The sequence below is a fragment of the Daldinia caldariorum genome, assembly GCF_022478825.1.
Source record: "Daldinia caldariorum strain CBS 122874 unplaced genomic scaffold F4812scaffold_14, whole genome shotgun sequence".
Lineage (NCBI taxonomy): Eukaryota > Fungi > Ascomycota > Sordariomycetes > Xylariales > Hypoxylaceae > Daldinia > Daldinia caldariorum.
Genome location: NW_025953050.1, coordinates 17,732 through 36,435, shown reverse-complemented (window position 1 = coordinate 36,435; position 18,704 = coordinate 17,732). Strand labels below are relative to the sequence as shown.

The following is an 18,704-nucleotide window of genomic DNA, read 5'->3' as shown; positions in this document are numbered from 1 at the left end:
TCCCCGCATTCTGGACATTGTAACTGCCGGCTTTACCTACATCATACTTCCTGTCCAGACTCGATACTTATTAGGTATATACCAAACAAGGTGGTGGTACTCGTACACCCCACAACAGTCGTGTCATATGCAATCGTCTAATAATAGCATTGTCTTCGACGAGGTACCTGTGCAAAGTTCCTAAGGAAATCATAGAATTGGTAAAACGAATGAATGCAATATATTACCGCGTCGTCTGAGCTAATGTAGACAGTATACTAACCGACAAACCGAACAAGAACAAGAACATTATCTAGCTAGGTACCTAGGTAATTTGTTATGCCAACGTGTAACCCCCATTGTTTGGGTATCAATACTGGAATAATCCGTTCGACAAGAAAGTGACGAAGCTAGCTGACTATTGGGAGTCTTCTATTCCAATCAAGTACACAGAAAAGTGTCTCGGGTTCCTCGTCTCGATGATTTTTTTTACTGTATAGGCTGACCCGTTATCGAGTGTGTAATATGAATCGACCAACTTTGATTAAATACCTGCTTCCTACCTCAACTTCCGCGTACTAGCAGCACCCGAGTTAATGAGTATAGATCTATGCTTGGTCGTTGTTCTCTCGCGCCTCTTTCATCCGGCGCTCCCATCGTTGGCGGCGACGCTTTTGGCTGAGGGTATTCCTTTTCCGAGTACCTGGACCGTTTTCCGTCGTCTTCTGCTTCTTGCTCGCAGGCGACTCGCTAGCCGGGGCGCTAGTCGTAGAATGACAAGCCGTTCCTTTTTCGGTTTCCTCGATACAGGACGAAGAACTGCCCATATCCCTTGTCACGGCTTTTCGCTTCTCCTGGCGGGGTCGCAAGTTTAGAGACGGCGATTTCGGAGGTGAGGAGGCTATTGGCAGCGTAGATGATGATATTTTCGTCATATTTCTGTCGGGCGTCGTATGTCTAGGCTCGCTTATCTCCGTGACGTTGTTGAGCCACTTTGGCGATTGATTCAGCACGTACTTCACAGTCTCTTCCCCCGACCCGTCCGATTCCACGCTCACGCTGCTCGGAGTGGCCTCGTTGATTTCGCTGAAGGATGTGGGATGCTGTGGTGTGGGAGGCTGCGCAGAACAGCTATCACAGTAGTAAATCGGAGAGATCGATCTATACTCCGCGCGCTGGTCTGCCGACATCCATGACAGCACAACTTCTATGTTGCTCTTCGTTAAGGCATTAGGCGGGATCATCCATTCGGGTTTATCTTCCGCGTCGACTTGCTTGCCACTGGAGTGCTCTGACTTAATAGACATGCTCTGAGCTCTCTCTGGTGTTCGCGGTAACGATGTTTCGCGGTGTAGTTGAGCCGGAATGCCAGCATTCGGTTCGCTACTGCTGCTTGTGCTTGGGTGATCATTGTCGGCATCATATTGCTCACTAATAAGTTGCGCCGAGGATGCAGGATTGGTTTCTCGATTTCCCCGGTTTGAATTTGCCGGATCGGCCAACACTTGGGCCGGCAGTGATGAACAGTCGACCATTAGCTGTTGCGCAATGAGGGTAGAAGTTGCTTCGGACGCTGTGGATAGCGGTGACGTATCTTCGATGTGGTTCTTCGTCGGTGAGCTATAGGTACGAATCTTCGCTCGAGTTCTACTGCTTATTGGGCCATGAGAATCAGTTATCTGGGAGTTGATACCTCCACTAGGACTTCCGGTATGCACGTACTGCTCTTTTCTCTCCACACGTTCTGCGCGTTCTATTACCTTGGGCTCGCTCGATATTCTATGTTCCGATGGTGTTTCTTGTTCAGAATCTGCCGACGGGGATGTGCAGTAAGAGTTCTCAACTTGCGGGCCAATGGCTGGATGTTCTGGGCTGTCTGTCGACACTGTGTCTTGGTGGACACTTGAGGTAAGCTGTGGAGGACTGCATTCGTTCTCGGATGGCTTCCGAGTATTTGGGAAATAATCTTTTACCCATTGCTCATGGTCCTCTGAATCTGAGTCGTAGGTACGCAGGTGATATCTGAGCTCAGCGGTTTTCTCTGCCTCGGCAATCGTCGCATCGTCGGGTGGTTCGTAGCCAGGCATATAAGTACCCTTTCCGGGCCCGTCAGATATCCATCCCTTGAATGGACCTATTCCGAGCCAGAGCCTGCCGGGCACGGCGAAATCAATCATAAACCCAGTTTCGTATCTTTCTATCCACGCCTGTGGGTTCCACCACGGCTTCCTCTCGAACTCCATCGGTTGCGTTATGGCGTTTTCCTCTTTACCGCCCTCGTGCTGTCGAACCAATCCCTTATCTACCCTCTTCTGGGATCTATCTACACCAGACACGATGCGCGCGCTTTTCGAATGTCCTTTGCCACCCCGAGATCTCATAGGCAATGGGCTCGGCGATTCTTCTCTTTGAGGCCTAGGTTTTGGTTTGTTGATTGGGGTAAACGATGTTGTCGGCTTGGGATAGGAACGGCTGCGAAGTCTTCGCGTGGGACTTGACGGTGATGACACAGCATTGACGACGCCGGATGAATCTCTACCCGGGCTTCGTTCAAATAGAGTATACTTGTTATCCGAGCTTTCGCACGAGCTTTCTTCGTCACTTAAGGTCGGTTGATACTCGTCATCGGAGTCGCTGAATAGTTGGGAAAGGGGCTTTGGTATGGTGTTGTCTTTTTCTGTAGTTTTGTTAGTAAATTTCTGCTGGTTATTCGTGGAGATAGGAGTGAACCTTTTTTATGCAAGCTGGCATTCACGACCTTGTTTTTGCCTTTGATAGCAGCCTTGGATGTCCCAGAATTCTTTGGAATCGAACGCGGGGTTCTTATTCTCTTTAACCCCGCTGACTTCGTTTGGATTTCATCTTGCTCGGAATCATCAGACTCGCTAATTGCAACGTTGCTGGGGCAAGGCTGGCCAGGGGACCTGGATTTACTTTGCGAAGCTCGTTTTGCCAATATGGGAGATTTTCGCTGAGCCGCTGCGTCGACCGATTCGTCACTTCTTGATACACCATCAGGTCTGTTGTCAGTATTCCTATCTCTAGAATCTTTCCTCTGCTTGCTCTCCTTTGGTCCTTTTATATGAGCTTTATTAACGCGCATAGCGACACGGTCAAGCAGGGATGGCGCAGTCCTATTCAACCTGGTTGAGAGGTCATCGTGTTCCTTGACCTCAGTGGAAATCAATCGCTGCGGGCGTGTACTAGCTGGGGGATTGTCTCCTTCATACACAATGCTATCTCGCTTTCTCTTATTGCTACGCGTTGACGAATCGGTTGATAAAGAGACCACACCTTCATCTTTCTTGTCGACGGTGTTCATAGAACTCGTAGCCAAATTGGGGGAAATCTGCTCGATAGATTGAGAAGGCAAGCGCGTGCATGTTGGTGACTTGCTGCCCGATTGTTGTCCATCTGATTCGGACGAGGAGTCGGGTATTGATATGATCTCAACACCGGCAGGAATCCTAGCTTGCGTACGTTGGGAGGAAAGCTGGCGACGCTGTGACGAGTTTGCACGAGCGGGGACTACCTTGCCCTGGGAGGAACGATCGACTGGAACCTCTGCCAAGTTCGAGAAATTGCGTGCTGGGCTTGATGAGCTGACGCTTGGCCTGTGTGTGGATGAGGAACGAGCCTTCGGCGTGATAGGCGCGCTAGTCTCCTCATCGCTTGATGAGTCAAGCAGGATGACTTGCTTACCGAGGGGGGCAGGTGTAGGAGTGTATTGACGCGAGCGCCGGGGGCTTTTTGGAATATGTGTCTCTCGGGAAGAGCTCACATCTGGTGACGGTTTGATACTAGGATGTGTCGGCGTTGATGGTTGTGAGCGCTTGATATTTTCCGCAGCGGCTATCTTATTCATCCTTCCATCCACCGAAGGCGGAATGCTTTTATATGCTGAAGTAGGCCTGAACTCATCTCTCGGGTTATCACTCGCTTCGCTATCAGAGATTAACTCATAAGGATCCCGTCGGCCTTCGCGAGGGGATTGCTTGGGGTTGGTTACTGCGTTCCCCAGTCCCGTGGTTTTAATCTTAACTTCATTACTAGGCAGTTTGGAAGCGTCAGAATTCTTCGATGCGTGGACCTTCGTGCTAGGCGAACTGGGTGTGCTTGTCGTTGCCGTAAACTTGTGGTCCTTCGTTTCTTGAGAAACGATAGGCTTTGAAGACCGGGATAAGTTCTTGGCAGCTGGGCGTGATCTATATTTTAACTTGCTTAAGTCTTTGATAGCTGGTCCAAGTTTAGGATCAGGCATGTATGGCTGCTTCCCCTTTTGTTCGCTTGTAGGTGGACTTGATTTAGCCAAGGCAGGTAAAGTTGAGGTGCTTCGCTTTAAGTCAGAGGTGTTGGATGACCTTGTTTTAGAATTTGAAGACATGATGGCGAGATGATATCGCATGAAGTGAGCTGAAGGGTGATATTAGCTGAAAGAAGGCTTGCAACGAGGAACGAGTGACTGAGAATGAAGAACGATGCGAGAAGGCAAATATGAGAGGGAGTAAGAGAAGACGATATGATATCTTGCAAGATTTTGGAAAGACGTATGTGAAGAGATGTCAAAAATGTAGTTCAAGGACGAGGGGAACAGGCAACCACAATGAGCATATGGTGCTAATGTTGACGATCTTGAAGTCAAGTGTGCGATGTACCTTACATCTCTCAAAACATAGGTACGTGACGGTGAGCAGGGGAAAGCCTATTCGCGTTATTTGGGTCAATACGGGAACGCCCCAAGAGTGGGAGTGATAGAAGAAAGAGTGGAAGTTGTGATGGATGTTGACAGGCTTGAGCTTAGAGTAATTATAAGCAGAGCAAGCAAGTTTTACCTCAAGCAAGATTCGCCTCTGCCTTCATTCTAATGGTATGATGTTGTTGCTACAGAGCCATTTGGTCTGTAATCTGCACATATAGCATGAATACCGTGAAGGTGGGAGTAAAAGTTCTAGCACATCAGATACATGGAAGCTAGGTGCATTCTCTGTAAGATGCACATCATACAGATATTAATGTGGCTAACGTGCTCTTGCACATGAAGTATGTATTGAGTTGCGGTCAACTGTTAAGGAAAGAGACTAGAATCACAGAAAGAAGTATTAAAATTACAAACCAGCTGAACTGACAATCTCGTACCCAGGCAGCTGCCAGGTAAATATAGTGCTTAAATGATGTGAAAAACTACCAAACAAGGTAATAATTGCACAGTGTGGGAGATAAAAAGACTTACTCAAAAGCAGGGGTTTCAAGTATTACAAGTGGCTTTTGAAGAATCACAAGTTACATCAAGTTTCCAAGTACCAAATTATTAAGACTTATGATACTTCTAATATTATCGTGATTTATATAGTAGATGCAATGTAGTTATGAACGTATTTGATATTTTTGCTCCACAGAAAAGGACAACGCGCATTTGAAAAGTCAAAACGCGCCAAAGTATATTTACCTAGGTAAGTACATAGAAGTGAACATTTCACATTTACATAACTTCGTACACCCAGTTTCTGAAAAAGCAATATCTTAGATATCTTAGCGGCGCACTTAGGTACGTTATGTGGTAGGTACCTATAACGTGGGGTATACATTAAGCATGTATCTCTACTTTCCTTTCTTTTCTTAAATATGATCCGCCGAGCTGGGTCGCAATAACATCACTTAATATAACTAGAGATACGGTAGGTCTTAAGGTGTAAGCACGCAAGTATTAAAGTACCTAACTGATACATTAAGTATCCTTGAGTCTAGTAAGTGCGGGAGTATATCAAATAAAGCAACCTCAAGGATTAATACTTTGGCATCATCAAATCTTCAAAATGCTCTAACTTTGCAAATTAAACCGTTGCTCCTTGGTCATTTATGTATGTCGAAAGAGGACATAAGACGCGTTAAGTAATAATGAGTGTATTTATGTATATTTATGTATCTACCTAGGTGTCTATGGTTATAGAGGTGTTCTCGGTTTGAAGTACTCTTTAAAAGTATCTAGCTCTTCCAGATTCAGCTTGTAAATAACCGTACAGCATATAATCAATAGATTTGGAAACCTCCGAGTCCAGAAACTCAAATATCCATCTGGTAACGGCCCTACCATCTTCTTTAAGGGTTCGCTCATATCTCCGTAATGGAACCTCTTGTTCCTTAGCGCCCGTAGCAGATCTAGGAGCTTCGACCCTGTATATTTGCGCTGTCTGCCTAAGCTCTCCACAAACTCCTTAGGTAGTACCTTGAGGAAATCGCCTCGGCATACTTGAGGGGCACAAGCTTCTAGTTCCATTAAGGCATTTGACGGTGGATCTCGAGGCTCGAGCTCAAAGTGGTCCGAGACATCGCAAAGAAACGCAAGCCGTTCTTTCGCCGACCAGAAGAACGGATGGGACATAACATCCTTAGCCGAAGGCCGGGCCCTAGGGTCGGATCGAAGCATCGTCTCAATTAGAGCTTTGGCCTCGTGCGCGACATCGCCTAGTACATCCAAAGGTTTGAGGCTAAATTGGCCTTTCCGAATGTTAACTTCTCGCATGTACCGGTCGCCGCAATCGAAAGGATGTAGTCCCTTCGTGAGCACATAGAAGAAAACAAGGCCGAGACTAAAGATGTCAATCGCGCGAGTAGCACGCCTATTAGGCATGACATCAGCGCTGATTAGTTGGCTTGAGTCGCTGTGCGTGCTGGTCATAGACATTGTAGAAGACTCGCGCGCGTCGTCGTCGAGGAGTAGCTCAGGGGCTCGCCAACCAGAAGTGCCAGCGGCATGGGCTGTAGTCGCGCCAAAGGATGACTGGCCCCCCTCGAGCTTTTTGCACAAGCCGAAGTCTGATACGAGGAGTCGCGGTTTGCCATCACGTCCCATGGTGACTAAAATATTCTGGGGCTTCAGGTCGCGGTGAACAATACGAAGGTCATGGAGGAATCCTAGGCCGTGCGCGATCTGCAATAGGACTCGGGGCAAATCCATCTCACCGGCACGAGCTAAATCCTGGAACATGGCAGGCTTCTCGATAATATCCGAAAGCGAAGCTTGGCACAACTCTAACGCAATATAGAGAAAACTGTCATTCTTCGACATCGCAAAGTATCGAATCACTAAATGAGCGAGTTAGCATGTACGAACAGACGCAGAGCGAATATAAGACAGTAATGGTAGTGACAACTCATACCATTGGGATGATGATCGCTTTCAAGCAAAAGCTGTGTCTCCTGCGTTGCAATATCCCAGAATTGGGTAAGCATACGCTTGACGGCGACGTCCCGTCCATGGAATTTTCCCGCGAAGACTATGGTACCGTTACTACCCATGCCGAGCTGCTCATCTTGATTGACCTCAATACCACCGATCTTAACAATAGGACCGCTCACATCCTCTGGGTCATTATTCATGGTTGTGATATTCGGTTCGAGCTTAGATGGCATCCCAACGTTCTGAAGGCCAGGGATCCCCTCTCCCACATCAGATATGCCATTTTCTCCTGCACTTTCAGTGGCGTCACGTTGCTTCTTTGCTCCCTTGCGATGTTTAACACCTCCTCTCCGGCCACGGTGGGCCTTTTTCTTCTTCTCGGGAGACTCGCCCTCAGTTTGCTGCTGTTCGCGGCTTTCATCTACGGGTGGCGGCTCAAGCTCAACCGCAGACACGGTAACAGGTGCGGCCTTTTCGACATCTGCGGGTTCGGATACTAATGGTTCCTGCTGCTTCTCGTCTGCCTCTACAACTGGCGCTTGGACGACTTCATCGGCTGGTTCCTGCGGCGGATTGACGACAGCATCTGTCGAACGCACATATGTCATAGTATCAAGATACTGCTTTGGCCTGATGCGGCGCTTAGACCATCTGACCAGGTCCTTGTAATAACGGAATAGAAGATAGATAAGTACAGGAAATAGAATTGGATTCATGAAGAAGTCGACTGTCTTATCAGCGGCATATTGAGGAAGAGCGACGATGCTATCGACAATGCCTGGGGGATCGGTCGCAATATCAGGGAATGGGGTTGGCACAACGGATTCATTATCGTCATTGTCGGATTCTGGTGTGAAAGGAGAGGAAGGTAAGCTTGGAGGTATGGACGACGGCCATTGTGCTACTGTCCTTGCATTCCCCAGAATGTGAGTACCGACTAATACCTTGTTCGCCCAACTAGTATCAAGGCTATCCCAAGGGTTTTCGGCGTCCCGGCGGTTTCTACGGCTGAGCTGCGCTGCGGGGGCATCGACAATTAAGGGATATGACCAGCCAGACATGGCGTACCAGCTACCAGATGCCGTCTGGTTGAGAAATACGCTATGACTTCGGGCACGGGCGGAGTCTTCGTCCCGAGGTGGCGGAACGGGCTGGGGGAGCAGGACAAGCTCGGGGTTGCTACCAGGAGGGGCATCCTCAGGCCGAGCGATGTCGAAGACACGTGCGACAGGGACGGAGAACTGGAGTGCGAAGGAAGTAATTCCGGTAGGGTAGGCTAGCGCATACACTTTACCATCGTGCTGGCTAGTAAAGTAGCGGTTGTCCTGCGTAACACGATACTGCTGATGGAGATCATTGTCGAAATTGTTTGGACCCCATTCAGCATACTTAAGTGTGGCGAGCTCTCTACCGTCATCAGACCGGTGTATGTTAACAATGTACTCTGTCCTACTGAGAGTGATAGTACCACTGTCACTACATTCCCTACTATCCGAATCGACGAAACGCCCGTTCGGGGGGAAGCAAGTGGCACTTTGGTCCACTTGTGAACCTCCTTGACCAAACCATTTAAGAACGCGACCGGTCGCCGCATCCAAAGTGATCATGGTCGTTTTCTTATGACCCGTGTAGACAACAGGTGGGTTCTGAACAGCATATGAGCCAAACTCTTCAACTAGCTGTTTCATGGTTAGACCCGTGCTCATAAGGCCGTTACCATATCCCGCCGGTGTCCATACGTAGAGTGGACCGTTACGAGTAGGCTCAACAGCCCAAATATAGTCATCCAGGGGATGATGATCATGGCCATCTCGCCCATCAGCTATGGAGCTATTTGGGCGGCGGTGAATGGTCTCGACAATAGGCTGCTCAACTTGGAGGTGCCAGCGCTCGTCGCCGGACTCACGGTTGACAGCATAAAGATGCCCATCGACGGTCGCCAGAAGAATGTAGTCTTCCACTTCCCACTTCTCCAGACTCCGCGCAGTCTGCGGCGAGGAAAGCCCAGCACCGGCAAGCAGGCTGGGCAGATATCTTGGAGAATTTGGTGCTCGAACGGACGGAGCCGGAGCCAAAGTTGCGAGGGCGCTCGCATCGTTAGGAAAAGGTACGTTTTGGAGTCGTTGCTTCTTGGTAGTCACGCTGTTCCTGCGGCTAACGGCTGGGGTCTCGTGATGGTCGCGTGCCTTAGAAGGCGTAGCAGTAGCGAGATCACCTACGACGCGCTCAGCATCGAAGGAGTCGTGCCGGGGAATAGGGACGTCTCGGGCGTGAACATCATGCTTGTCCACAACTATGCTGTTATCTTTGCTATAATCGCTGAGGAGGTTGGCGACGGAGGCTGGCTCCGGGGGGGATTGCTGTCGGGATTGCTGCTGCTGAGCATCGACAAGTTGGAGCCATGGTAGAAGGAAGACGGCCAAGGCAAGAAGAACCTTGTGCTGTTGAACGACGAGCCGTCCCTCACCAGGAGGCCGTCGCAACATGTTGAAGACGTCAATGTGGAATGTAGGTAGCGGTGGCCGGAAAGAAGTTTAAGAATGGGTCCGAATGGGATGTTGGATTACATTAAGGACGGATATGAGTCGACTAGCTGCCGTCCAAACGAGAGCAGAGATAAGTAGTGAGACGGCGGACCCGTGAAGGTTCGACGTCGGATCGCGAGTTAGATGGATGGTGTTCACTACCAAGAATCAACGGACACAACCGTGAACGACACGATCTCGAAGGTTTGTAGAAGCTCAAGCCGCAGTAACCGACTAAAAGCGGAGGTCAATTAGATGGATTCGAAAGACGCGAATTTTAATTTAACGGAGCGGTCGGAAACCAAAGTCAAGTCCGTCCCAGTTCAATTAACAACGGCTTCCAGATGACTTACAATTATAGTTCCACTGGCTACTAGAGGTAGTCACTACTAGTGTATCGAAATAGTTTGATAATAGCGTTGATGCTAGTAATAACGATATCTCGTCTTCTTCTTTATTCTTCAACCCCGCTGGGAGTTGATGATGAGTGGCGTGGAAAAATAAGAGACGCAAATGGGAAGTAGAAAAAAAAAAGAGACACAGAGGAAGATGCAGCCAAATTAACAAAAGCAGGGAATCTTATTGGATTTGATAATTTAAGGTATTATTGGAAATATATCATCATGTTGGTTCAAGTTGAGAGATCTACAAGTCCGAAGGATTTTTAGGTATTTTTCTTTTCGTGATGCACATGTGGTGAGACGAGACGAGCCCTGGGCATAAGCGGTTAGACTCCCTTAAGTTCGTACGTTGCAGGTGTCATTTCGCAGCGGTGCCTCATGAAACAGGCTGACAAGGGAGGCAGGGAGGCAGGGAGGCAGGGAGGCCAGCCCTTTCTCTTTTTCGCTCTCCTTTCAAGTTTAGAAGATTCGACAGGATCGACTTCGTTGGAGAAACCGGAACGCTACGGGACTAGAATTAGGTACGGATAAAATGGCTGATTGGGTAAAATGACGGTGACTCGCTAAGGTACCTAGGTACATGTACAATTAATTGCATTGACATTATGCGGTACATGACGTTACCGTTACCTGCCCGGTATGCATATAAATACGTACATGTACATTCATGTACCTATATTAAATCGTCTAATGTACCGTACGTGTACGCGTCTCCCTGGCTATTCTAATCAGGGGCGAGCGGGGATTTTGGAGGGGGAAACATGTAATTCAATTGGCGGAAAGCTGATACATTTGATGGTGATCTCACCGCACTGATTATGTGAATGTACACTCGTAACGTTGTAACCTTACTTGAGTACTTCATGTAGGTACCCTTTTTATCAGACCAAAAACGCTCTCAGCTGTCAAATCTTTTATCATACCTTAATGAGATCTTCATGTCGCTACACGAGAACGTTCTAAACTCAGGTCACGGAGTTAACGAAGGTTTTTTTTTTTTGGCCTATTTTATGTATCTCTTAAGACCTTGAAATTGAAAGCATACTCCAATATTAGAGACGTAGGCTGTTCGTCCGGTGTGCGGGCCCTTTCTCTGAACTATCTATTGAGTGAGCAGAAGGTTCCCGTGATCTCGTTTTCGAGTCGCCTTGTTCGACTTCTACAACTACCGTCGTTACGGTATCCATCTGAATTCCCGTCTCCGTCGCTCTTGTAATACCCCGAAGTGATTCCTGGCTTCCGCTACCTATGCCACCAACCCAGCGGTTGTTGCCATTAGGACGGCCATCTCTTCCATCCCATCCTACCAGCTCCCCGATTCGGCTTAATCCCCACACTGCTTTCCTACGTCCCTTACGTTGCCGGCCACCTCCGTCATTGCCGGAGTGAGCTCCACCTTGCACCCATATCATGTTTCCGTATCGCCTCCAATGCGGTGTCCTCATGAAAGTGAACGTCTTTAAGCCAGTGTCCTCTGAGTCCAGAGGTGCGTCGAAGATAATGGAATGTCGTGTAGTTGAAAACAGCAAGACATCCAACCATCCGTTGGAGGCTATCATGGCGCCTGCCAGACAGAAATAAGCTATGCTCACATTCCTTCCAGACATGGTGAACACACGGCCCAAAGCTAACGGCGCCGTACATAAAATATAGATAATCGGGTAGATAAGGAAGGTGGGATGATGTCCCGATGGATTCGTGTGAGAGCTCGTGTTATTCGTACCCGATCGTGTCGACGCTGATAGACGACTATGCGAAAGGGGTTGAGAAAAGGCATTTTTCCGGTGAAGGAAAAGGAAGATAAGCGTATACAGGATACTCGTCATGAGAAACGAGAGGAAGATCCATATATAATGGAGCCATAGACGAAGCGGTTCGTACTTGGCATTTATCCAGCACCTTTAACTAACGTCAGCCATTCGCGATCTCAACTGCCATACATGTAAGGCATATAACCAGATCGGCCGTGCGGTGGTAATAGATATTACTCATGTTTTCACTTACCAAGCAGCTGCGCGAACATAAAATCCACCAACTCCTCTCCCATTATTGGTAGAGGCCACTCCAACGATGGCCATCACATAGATAAACACCCACAAGCCGAAGATGGCAAGATACAACGCCCACTGCGGTGGCTTATATCCCCTTACGACTGTTAGGTAGGTATGAATGGCAATGGCGCATATGAAGCAGCTGGCAGACAGATCTCCCGTTGATACAAACCAGCCCTGCACCCAGCAAGTCGGAATTCCCACAGTTATCTCGTTATTCTGCACCCACGGAATATTCAACATGAACGCCGTTGCCTGGTGCATATCGGCGAAGAACAAGTTATATACAAGGATGAGAAATTGGTTTGGCGGGCCTCGTCTCGCTTTCTGCCGGCGTCGTTGTTCTACATTCTCCACCTCCGGAATAGCTTTCTTGGACGTGCCATAATTCCTCTGCGCCAGGCCCAACGACAGGTCATTTGCTGCGGTTTGGTGATTGTCGTCTATCCTGTTCGGAGTTCGCAGGTGCCAGGTGACCAATTTATACGTCAGGAATAGAACTAGCGTGGCTGTCGACACGAACGAAACCATGCCACAGACGGCGACGGCGATGAGTCCATTCCGGTGGCCGGTAGGTAGAGGCGACAGAGTATCGCTGGTTGGAGCCAGTGGACCGTACTCTTCGCTATAAGCCATGCCCATCTATCAGCCCCTTCGTGCGTAAGCTAACGAGATGTTATGCAGCTGAGAAACAGCCACTCGCTTGGATAACGCTCGGCCTAAGTTCTATTTTCCGAATGGCATAAACTCAGAAGAGATGGGAGACAGTAAAGGGATATACTACTCCCGGCCGATGCGAAGTACGGGTCTTTTGCCGAGGTTGCGATAGCGCGTTGGAACGTTTGGGGGGGGGGGGGGGGGGGGTTCTCTTCTAAGGACAGGCTTGTAACAACTACTAGCTGCCCTCTTATGAATAATACTATTGAAAACGTCATAGGCCGTGAGGCCCATAATCAATCGGTTCCCATGAATAGCCGTATATTCGAAGAGAAAGGCCGTTTTTTCTTCCCTTCCATATCCTTCACATTTTCCTTCGATGATCTAGGTCTACTAATTCTTGTTAGCGTAGTCGTAGATGGAGCACTCATCATGCTATAGCTTAGTATATATGAAAGCCCGGGTTAGTGGTATAACTAATTCGATCCTAGCGATTAGGCTAACAAAAGAAGTTTTATGACAAGTGGAACATCTCTGAGGGGCTACCGACTCTCATAATATTCTCCTGGAGGCTAGTATTTGCATCCCTATGCCAATTTCCACGTGGATAGCACAAGTTTCGGCGAGGTATCACGGCCTTAATTGCGCCGAACAGGTTGAGTAGCAGATCGGCGGCGCCTCACTATCTTTCCCGGTTCCAACAGCGGTTAGGGAATTTGTTACTTTGACCTCTTTTCACCATACGTTGTCCTGATACCCTGAATGCTAGCATATGACATCAAGATTCTAGACATCCTCGTTTGCAGCTTGCTTGGACTCACTTGCCGTCCTTTTGACAGTCGCCTGAACCGAAAATCGGTAACATTATCATACCCCATTCTCATGGTAAATGAACATCCTCCTCGTTCTTCCCTTCTTTCCCTATCATGAGTATACTTTCTGCTGCGAACTGTCTGTTTTGTATCCCAGTGACCGTTGAACGGAGGTCCTAAAACTTTGCTCGCATGACTAGTTCTGCCAGTGCAAAAGTACATAGTAGGCCTGTTAGGCTGTTCTACGATCTGATCTTAATTAATGTGGATAAGATCGAGCAAAAGGCGAGGGTTTCTTGCTGCTTACCTTGGTAAGCAACCGCTTATCCCGTGATTTGCCAGAACTATCAGATTTACTTGTATGGGGTATTCTTTTAGGATCCCTGTTCAGCGGTTTATAGACTAGGGGATATGATATGCAGGTGCCTTGTTAAACTAGAAGATCTAGGCATGGTGGTCAGTTCGCCAAGTACGCTGTTGGTCTTGGCTGCATTTCAGCTCGTGTGTCGCCCCTGAGCCCTCGACCACTGTACGACCTTGATAAATCCCACTCCCGCCACAAATGGAGTAATACCTGGCTTATTCCATTCGCCTTACGGCTCGCTCAGTTGAAAGTCGAGAAGAGATCTATGGCGTGTAAGCTTATCCAGTATTCTAGTACAGATCTAACTATGAAATAGGGTCTGATTTCAACACAAGCGTACTTATCGTGAGTAGGTTAGATATTTCATTTTGAGGTTCAAATCAGCTATGCTTACATTGGGTATGAAGATGAGAGTAGGTAGTGTTGGAACTGAACCTAAGAATGATAGCTGCATGGGTGCGGCTCATTATCATTACATGCGTCTATTAATATATTCTCACGTCAAGTTAACCATAAACCTTATGAAACACCCCAAAATGGTAAAGGAGCATGACGGCGCTTATTATTACGACCCCGGCGGAATGATTCCGCCACTTGTAAAGAAAATAACTAACCGTACTTTTAAACAATGGCATTGGTATCAGCGCTTTTCTGCTATATCATTTTGTAGTTAATCATGGAAACCCTATCACCTGTCGCGCTTCCCCATGTTCTCCCCTTCCCAGCTCCCCCAATGTGTGATGATTTATCCATAACCGTTAAAATAGTTAGCTGTCATCTCTTACGTCTGCGTTGACGATCTTCCTGGCGGTATCCCGGCCGATTTATCTCCGATAACGAAAGAAAAGCGGGAGAAAAATTGAAGGACAGAATGGGTTCGGAATTCAATTACACCATTGACTGGAGATCAGAGAAAATCGCGATGGAAATGCGAAACTATCAGCGCCGAAGATGAGGTCGTAGTTATACTTCTGGAACATTTTACGGAAAGATGGCTTCGAAGAAACATAGCAGATAATAGGGTATAAGGGATAAGCGCAAGAGAATTTGCCCCGATACCAAAAAGGCCTGATACCTGACGGCGCTTAGACGCTGTCCGTATGGGAAGAGGGGGGAGAGGAAGGGGGAGAGGAGCGACGAAGATAGAGATATTGGCTATAACGCTAAAGACTTTCTCGAGGAACTCTTAACCTTGGTTTCCGAACGTGCTTTCGGAATATGTGATCATTTGCTACTTAACACAAGATGACGGACCAGATATCGTTCGCGACATTATAAGTGGGCGTGGATAAGCGACTGGCTTCAATCCTTTTGGCCGGATGTCTTAGCAACAATACTAGGTACCTAAAGCTTGGTGCGTCTTTAACATGAACACTAGCAAAGAAACGGGCCAGGCAAGAGCTGCATGAACCGGCGAGAGTGAGGGCATCGTTTTAATATTCTGCCAGGGCTTATATGGTCATCGCTATGTTTTTATCTTTAGCTGTAATGCTATATCTTCGTAACAACGGGGTGCCACTGCAAGTGTATCATGTATCACATATTGGTTCTGTCCAGGATAGGTATGCCCGCGGAGCGCTTAAATAGGATGGCCCGTCGTTAAAGCATAGGTAGTTGAGTTGACTTACCTATGAATTTACATTAATTACCTTCCTAAGTATTGTACCTAATGTACCTCGTCTCATTGTGTTAGCGCTATTTCAATGTTCAATGCTGGGACAAATGATAATTGACATAACTAAAGCTTCAATTTTCTTACAAGTTAAACAGCTTGGTTCTACGTAATAGGTAATGATGTTTCGGGATAGAACTTGTTACCTAGGTGTTGCTTCCGTCTGCGCAAGACAGGTAACTTAACACAAAGGCTGGTCTTACGATTGGCTAAATCTAATCGCGCCATATCCCACATCCTGTTTGAAGCTAGCGTCGCCGCTGGGTAAGGTCAATTTTGCCGATTAGTGGGGATGGATTGTGAAGTACTAGGTACCTGCGGCTAACTGATACTTAGCTGTCATTGCAACCATTATTGAATTCTTTATATGAGTATCAAACGATAAGGATTACCAAAAGGTCAAAAGTATGAAGGCTCTGTTTAAAATAATGCCTAAGAATAAGTTGCTACGAGACTATTAGAACGTCCTTTTAGGTTTGCATATTGGCTAAGGCAACTAAAATTCTCAAATGCGAGTTGAACGCGCCAAGTACTTTTATATACATAAATTAGCTTAGTTAATAAGTATGTATTTAACGTATAGGTATGCGACTAGAAAAGCTGCAACGCTCTATTGGTTCCATAATTGGTCTAGTGACCTTTTCTCACAGGCGGACCGACAACGACAAGTCTTTGTGCTGTTTCTATATAATTACCTTACCTCTAGGTAGCTTTCATTAATAGCTACAACTATATGCGTACGATTAATACGGCCCTCCAAGCTAATTTTGCTCAGCGAGATTTTAAATCTATATCTTTTAGTTATCTATATCTACCTAGGTACCTATGCTCGACGTTTAAGCGAAGGTCTACTTCTTCGAGACTACATGCGCGCATCGCAATAAGCGTCGTCTCCAGCTACATCCCTTCAACATTCTTCCCTCGTAACTACCGGCTTACCAACATAAAAGCATTCGGCCAGTTCAAACAGCGCCCTCTCTTCTGCTCCTGCCTACCTCGCATAGTCTCATAGGATCAATAGTACCACCACTACCAGCCACAGCTACCATCGCGCCTTCAGCCGCCGGTTGTGGTCTACAAGTGGAAAATCAAGTCCGTATACCTGCATTACTACCTACATACCCAGGTAGATTACCCTCCACTTAAGCTGTTGTTTATACGTTCCTAGGGCTTGTGCTTCCGATTCGCCACTTGCCATTCGTTTAGAATTACCCAGTATCAGTTATCGTGAACCGCCGCTTACCTCTCTTGTCGACCATTCCATATCGTTATGTTCTAACCTCTCCCGAGTCGATCTTACGCACTTACGCCATCTCGCTTGCATCAAACCTCCTCTATCCGTTGCCTATCTACATTCTAGACTAAACCTGTCCCATTCTGTCGCCAGTTCTCTATCATAAAAGTTTCCTTATATCACATCGTACTTCGAAACCTAGTTGGAACTAATATTCAGCATCATGGCAACTCCTTGTAAGTTCCGTGCTCACGTAGATTTGGCCAGCATGCAGTTATATAACTCCTGCTGTGCCGAACCCCACAAAGGCGCGGCTACTAACAGAGGTAGTAACCGCGGAGGAAGAGACGCGTTACACAGAAATCATCGATGGCATCCTAGCCACCGCGGACCTCGAAACCGTCACGCGCAAGAAGATTCGCATGGGGCTCGAAGCTGCACTAGGCGGAAAGGATCTGAGCGATCAGAAGGTACGTAGCAAGCTCCTGGATCTTGTTCCCGCGACTGGACACCTCCATTCCATCCTCATCTTCTAATAAGATTGGATTGTTGGATTTTTATGTTTAGGGTTGCATAATGCGAGACTCGTATTTTGCTAACTTATCATTCGGATAGAATGCTATTAAGGCGCTTATAGAAGAGCGCTTTGACGCTGTTTCTTTCGCTGTTCCACCACCATCCTCCGCGGTTCCCCAACCCGACTCGACTTCTCCACGCCCTTCACCCCCAGAACAAGTCAACGGCAACAATGGAAACAGCCCAGACGCAGAGGATACGAACAGGGATGAGATCGAGGTGTCGATGCAACCACCCAAAAAGAAACAGCGGAAAGAGAAGAGCGAAGATACAGAAGATGCGGACGCCAAATTAGCAGCAATGCTTCAGGCGCAGGAGAACCAGCGCACTCGCGCAACGCGCGGGGGTGGGAAGCCCAAGGCTCCCATAAAGAAGAAGGCCGCCCCTCGAAAGAAGAGCGAAAAGAAAGTTGGACCCGACGATGATAGTGACGTGGCGGGGAGTGAAGAGTCGAGTAGTCGGCCACGAAAAGCCGGCGGAGGTTTTCAGAAACCCTTTAACCTCAGTTACCCGCTCGCGGAGCTCTGCGGGGAATCGCAGGTAAGTGCTACTTTAATCCGGCGTTGAATAAATGCCGGGTCTCTGTAGTACTCGTCAGTCTTCTAATCATCAGTATAGTTGTCTCGACCACAAGTTGTCAAGAAGTTATGGCAGCACATCAAAGGCAACCAGCTGCAAGACCCAAATGACAAGCGGCAGATACGATGTGACGAAATGATGCAAGCCGTTTTCAAGCAAGCCAGAGTGGACATGTTTCAGATGAACAAGCTGGTTGGGAACCATCTCTACCCCGTGGATGAGGAGTGAAAGGGAATAATTGGCTACATGTACCTCCCTAGGTAGTTGGTGAGCTGTGGCCGCGGGCATTCCCTTGAGTCGATCCTTAAAAGAGTTAGCTACCTGGGCTTATATGAGTAGCCGGCCAAGTGTGTGGCTGGCTATGTGTTCTTAAGATGGACGTAACATATTTTATAGTCGTTTTCCTTCACCCGCTACTTCCTCCAACGCAGTCGTAGGCTGATTCGGTTGGGTTATTATTATTCGGCGTTAAGGGGAACGAGATTGATGCGTCGGCAAAGCGACGTAGCCACTGGGTTATTTACTTCAAGTGGGTTTCCGTGATTAAGGTAGGTACCTCTTTAGGTACGCTCTGAGGTACCATCTCAGACTAGCTAAACCAGCACAATGGATTTCGAAAGCGCCGTTTTAAGTAGATTGGGTGATAGGAACATGCATCACTAACTTTACCTCGTTTT

General features: G+C 47.6%; 4 protein-coding genes across 4 annotated transcripts; 1 reads left to right on the top strand and 3 right to left on the bottom strand.

Moving 5' to 3' along the window:
* Window positions 1-16: 16 nt before the first annotated feature.
* On the bottom strand, window positions 17-5,105 carry F4812DRAFT_436671 (uncharacterized protein). The gene is made up of 3 exons (XM_047934868.1): window positions 3,101-5,105; window positions 2,712-3,004; window positions 17-2,658 (listed from the first exon to the last, which is right to left on the bottom strand). The coding sequence occupies exons 1-3, from the start codon at window positions 4,382-4,384 to the stop codon at window positions 588-590; spliced, it is 3,648 nt and encodes a 1,215-aa protein (XP_047787879.1). The 5' UTR covers window positions 4,385-5,105; the 3' UTR covers window positions 17-587.
* An 815-nt stretch (window positions 5,106-5,920) lies between these two features.
* On the bottom strand, window positions 5,921-9,642 carry F4812DRAFT_452128 (uncharacterized protein; the record flags this gene model as incomplete). The annotated part of the gene is made up of 2 exons (XM_047936305.1): window positions 5,921-7,062; window positions 7,137-9,642. The coding sequence occupies 2 exons, from the start codon at window positions 9,640-9,642 to the stop codon at window positions 5,921-5,923; spliced, it is 3,648 nt and encodes a 1,215-aa protein (XP_047787878.1).
* Window positions 9,643-11,134: 1,492 nt separating this feature from the next.
* On the bottom strand, window positions 11,135-12,769 carry F4812DRAFT_452127 (G protein-coupled glucose receptor regulating Gpa2-domain-containing protein; the record flags this gene model as incomplete). The annotated part of the gene is made up of 2 exons (XM_047936304.1): window positions 11,135-11,981; window positions 12,087-12,769. 2 exons carry the CDS (start codon window positions 12,767-12,769, stop codon window positions 11,135-11,137), a joined length of 1,530 nt encoding a protein of 509 aa, XP_047787877.1.
* A 4,104-nt stretch (window positions 12,770-16,873) lies between these two features.
* On the top strand, window positions 16,874-18,483 carry F4812DRAFT_102280 (SWIB-domain-containing protein). The gene is made up of 4 exons (XM_047929262.1): window positions 16,874-17,108; window positions 17,203-17,342; window positions 17,488-17,988; window positions 18,067-18,483. Exons 1-4 carry the CDS (start codon window positions 17,096-17,098, stop codon window positions 18,253-18,255), a joined length of 843 nt encoding a protein of 280 aa, XP_047787876.1. The 5' UTR covers window positions 16,874-17,095; the 3' UTR covers window positions 18,256-18,483.
* The last annotated feature ends 221 nt before the right edge of the window (window positions 18,484-18,704 follow it).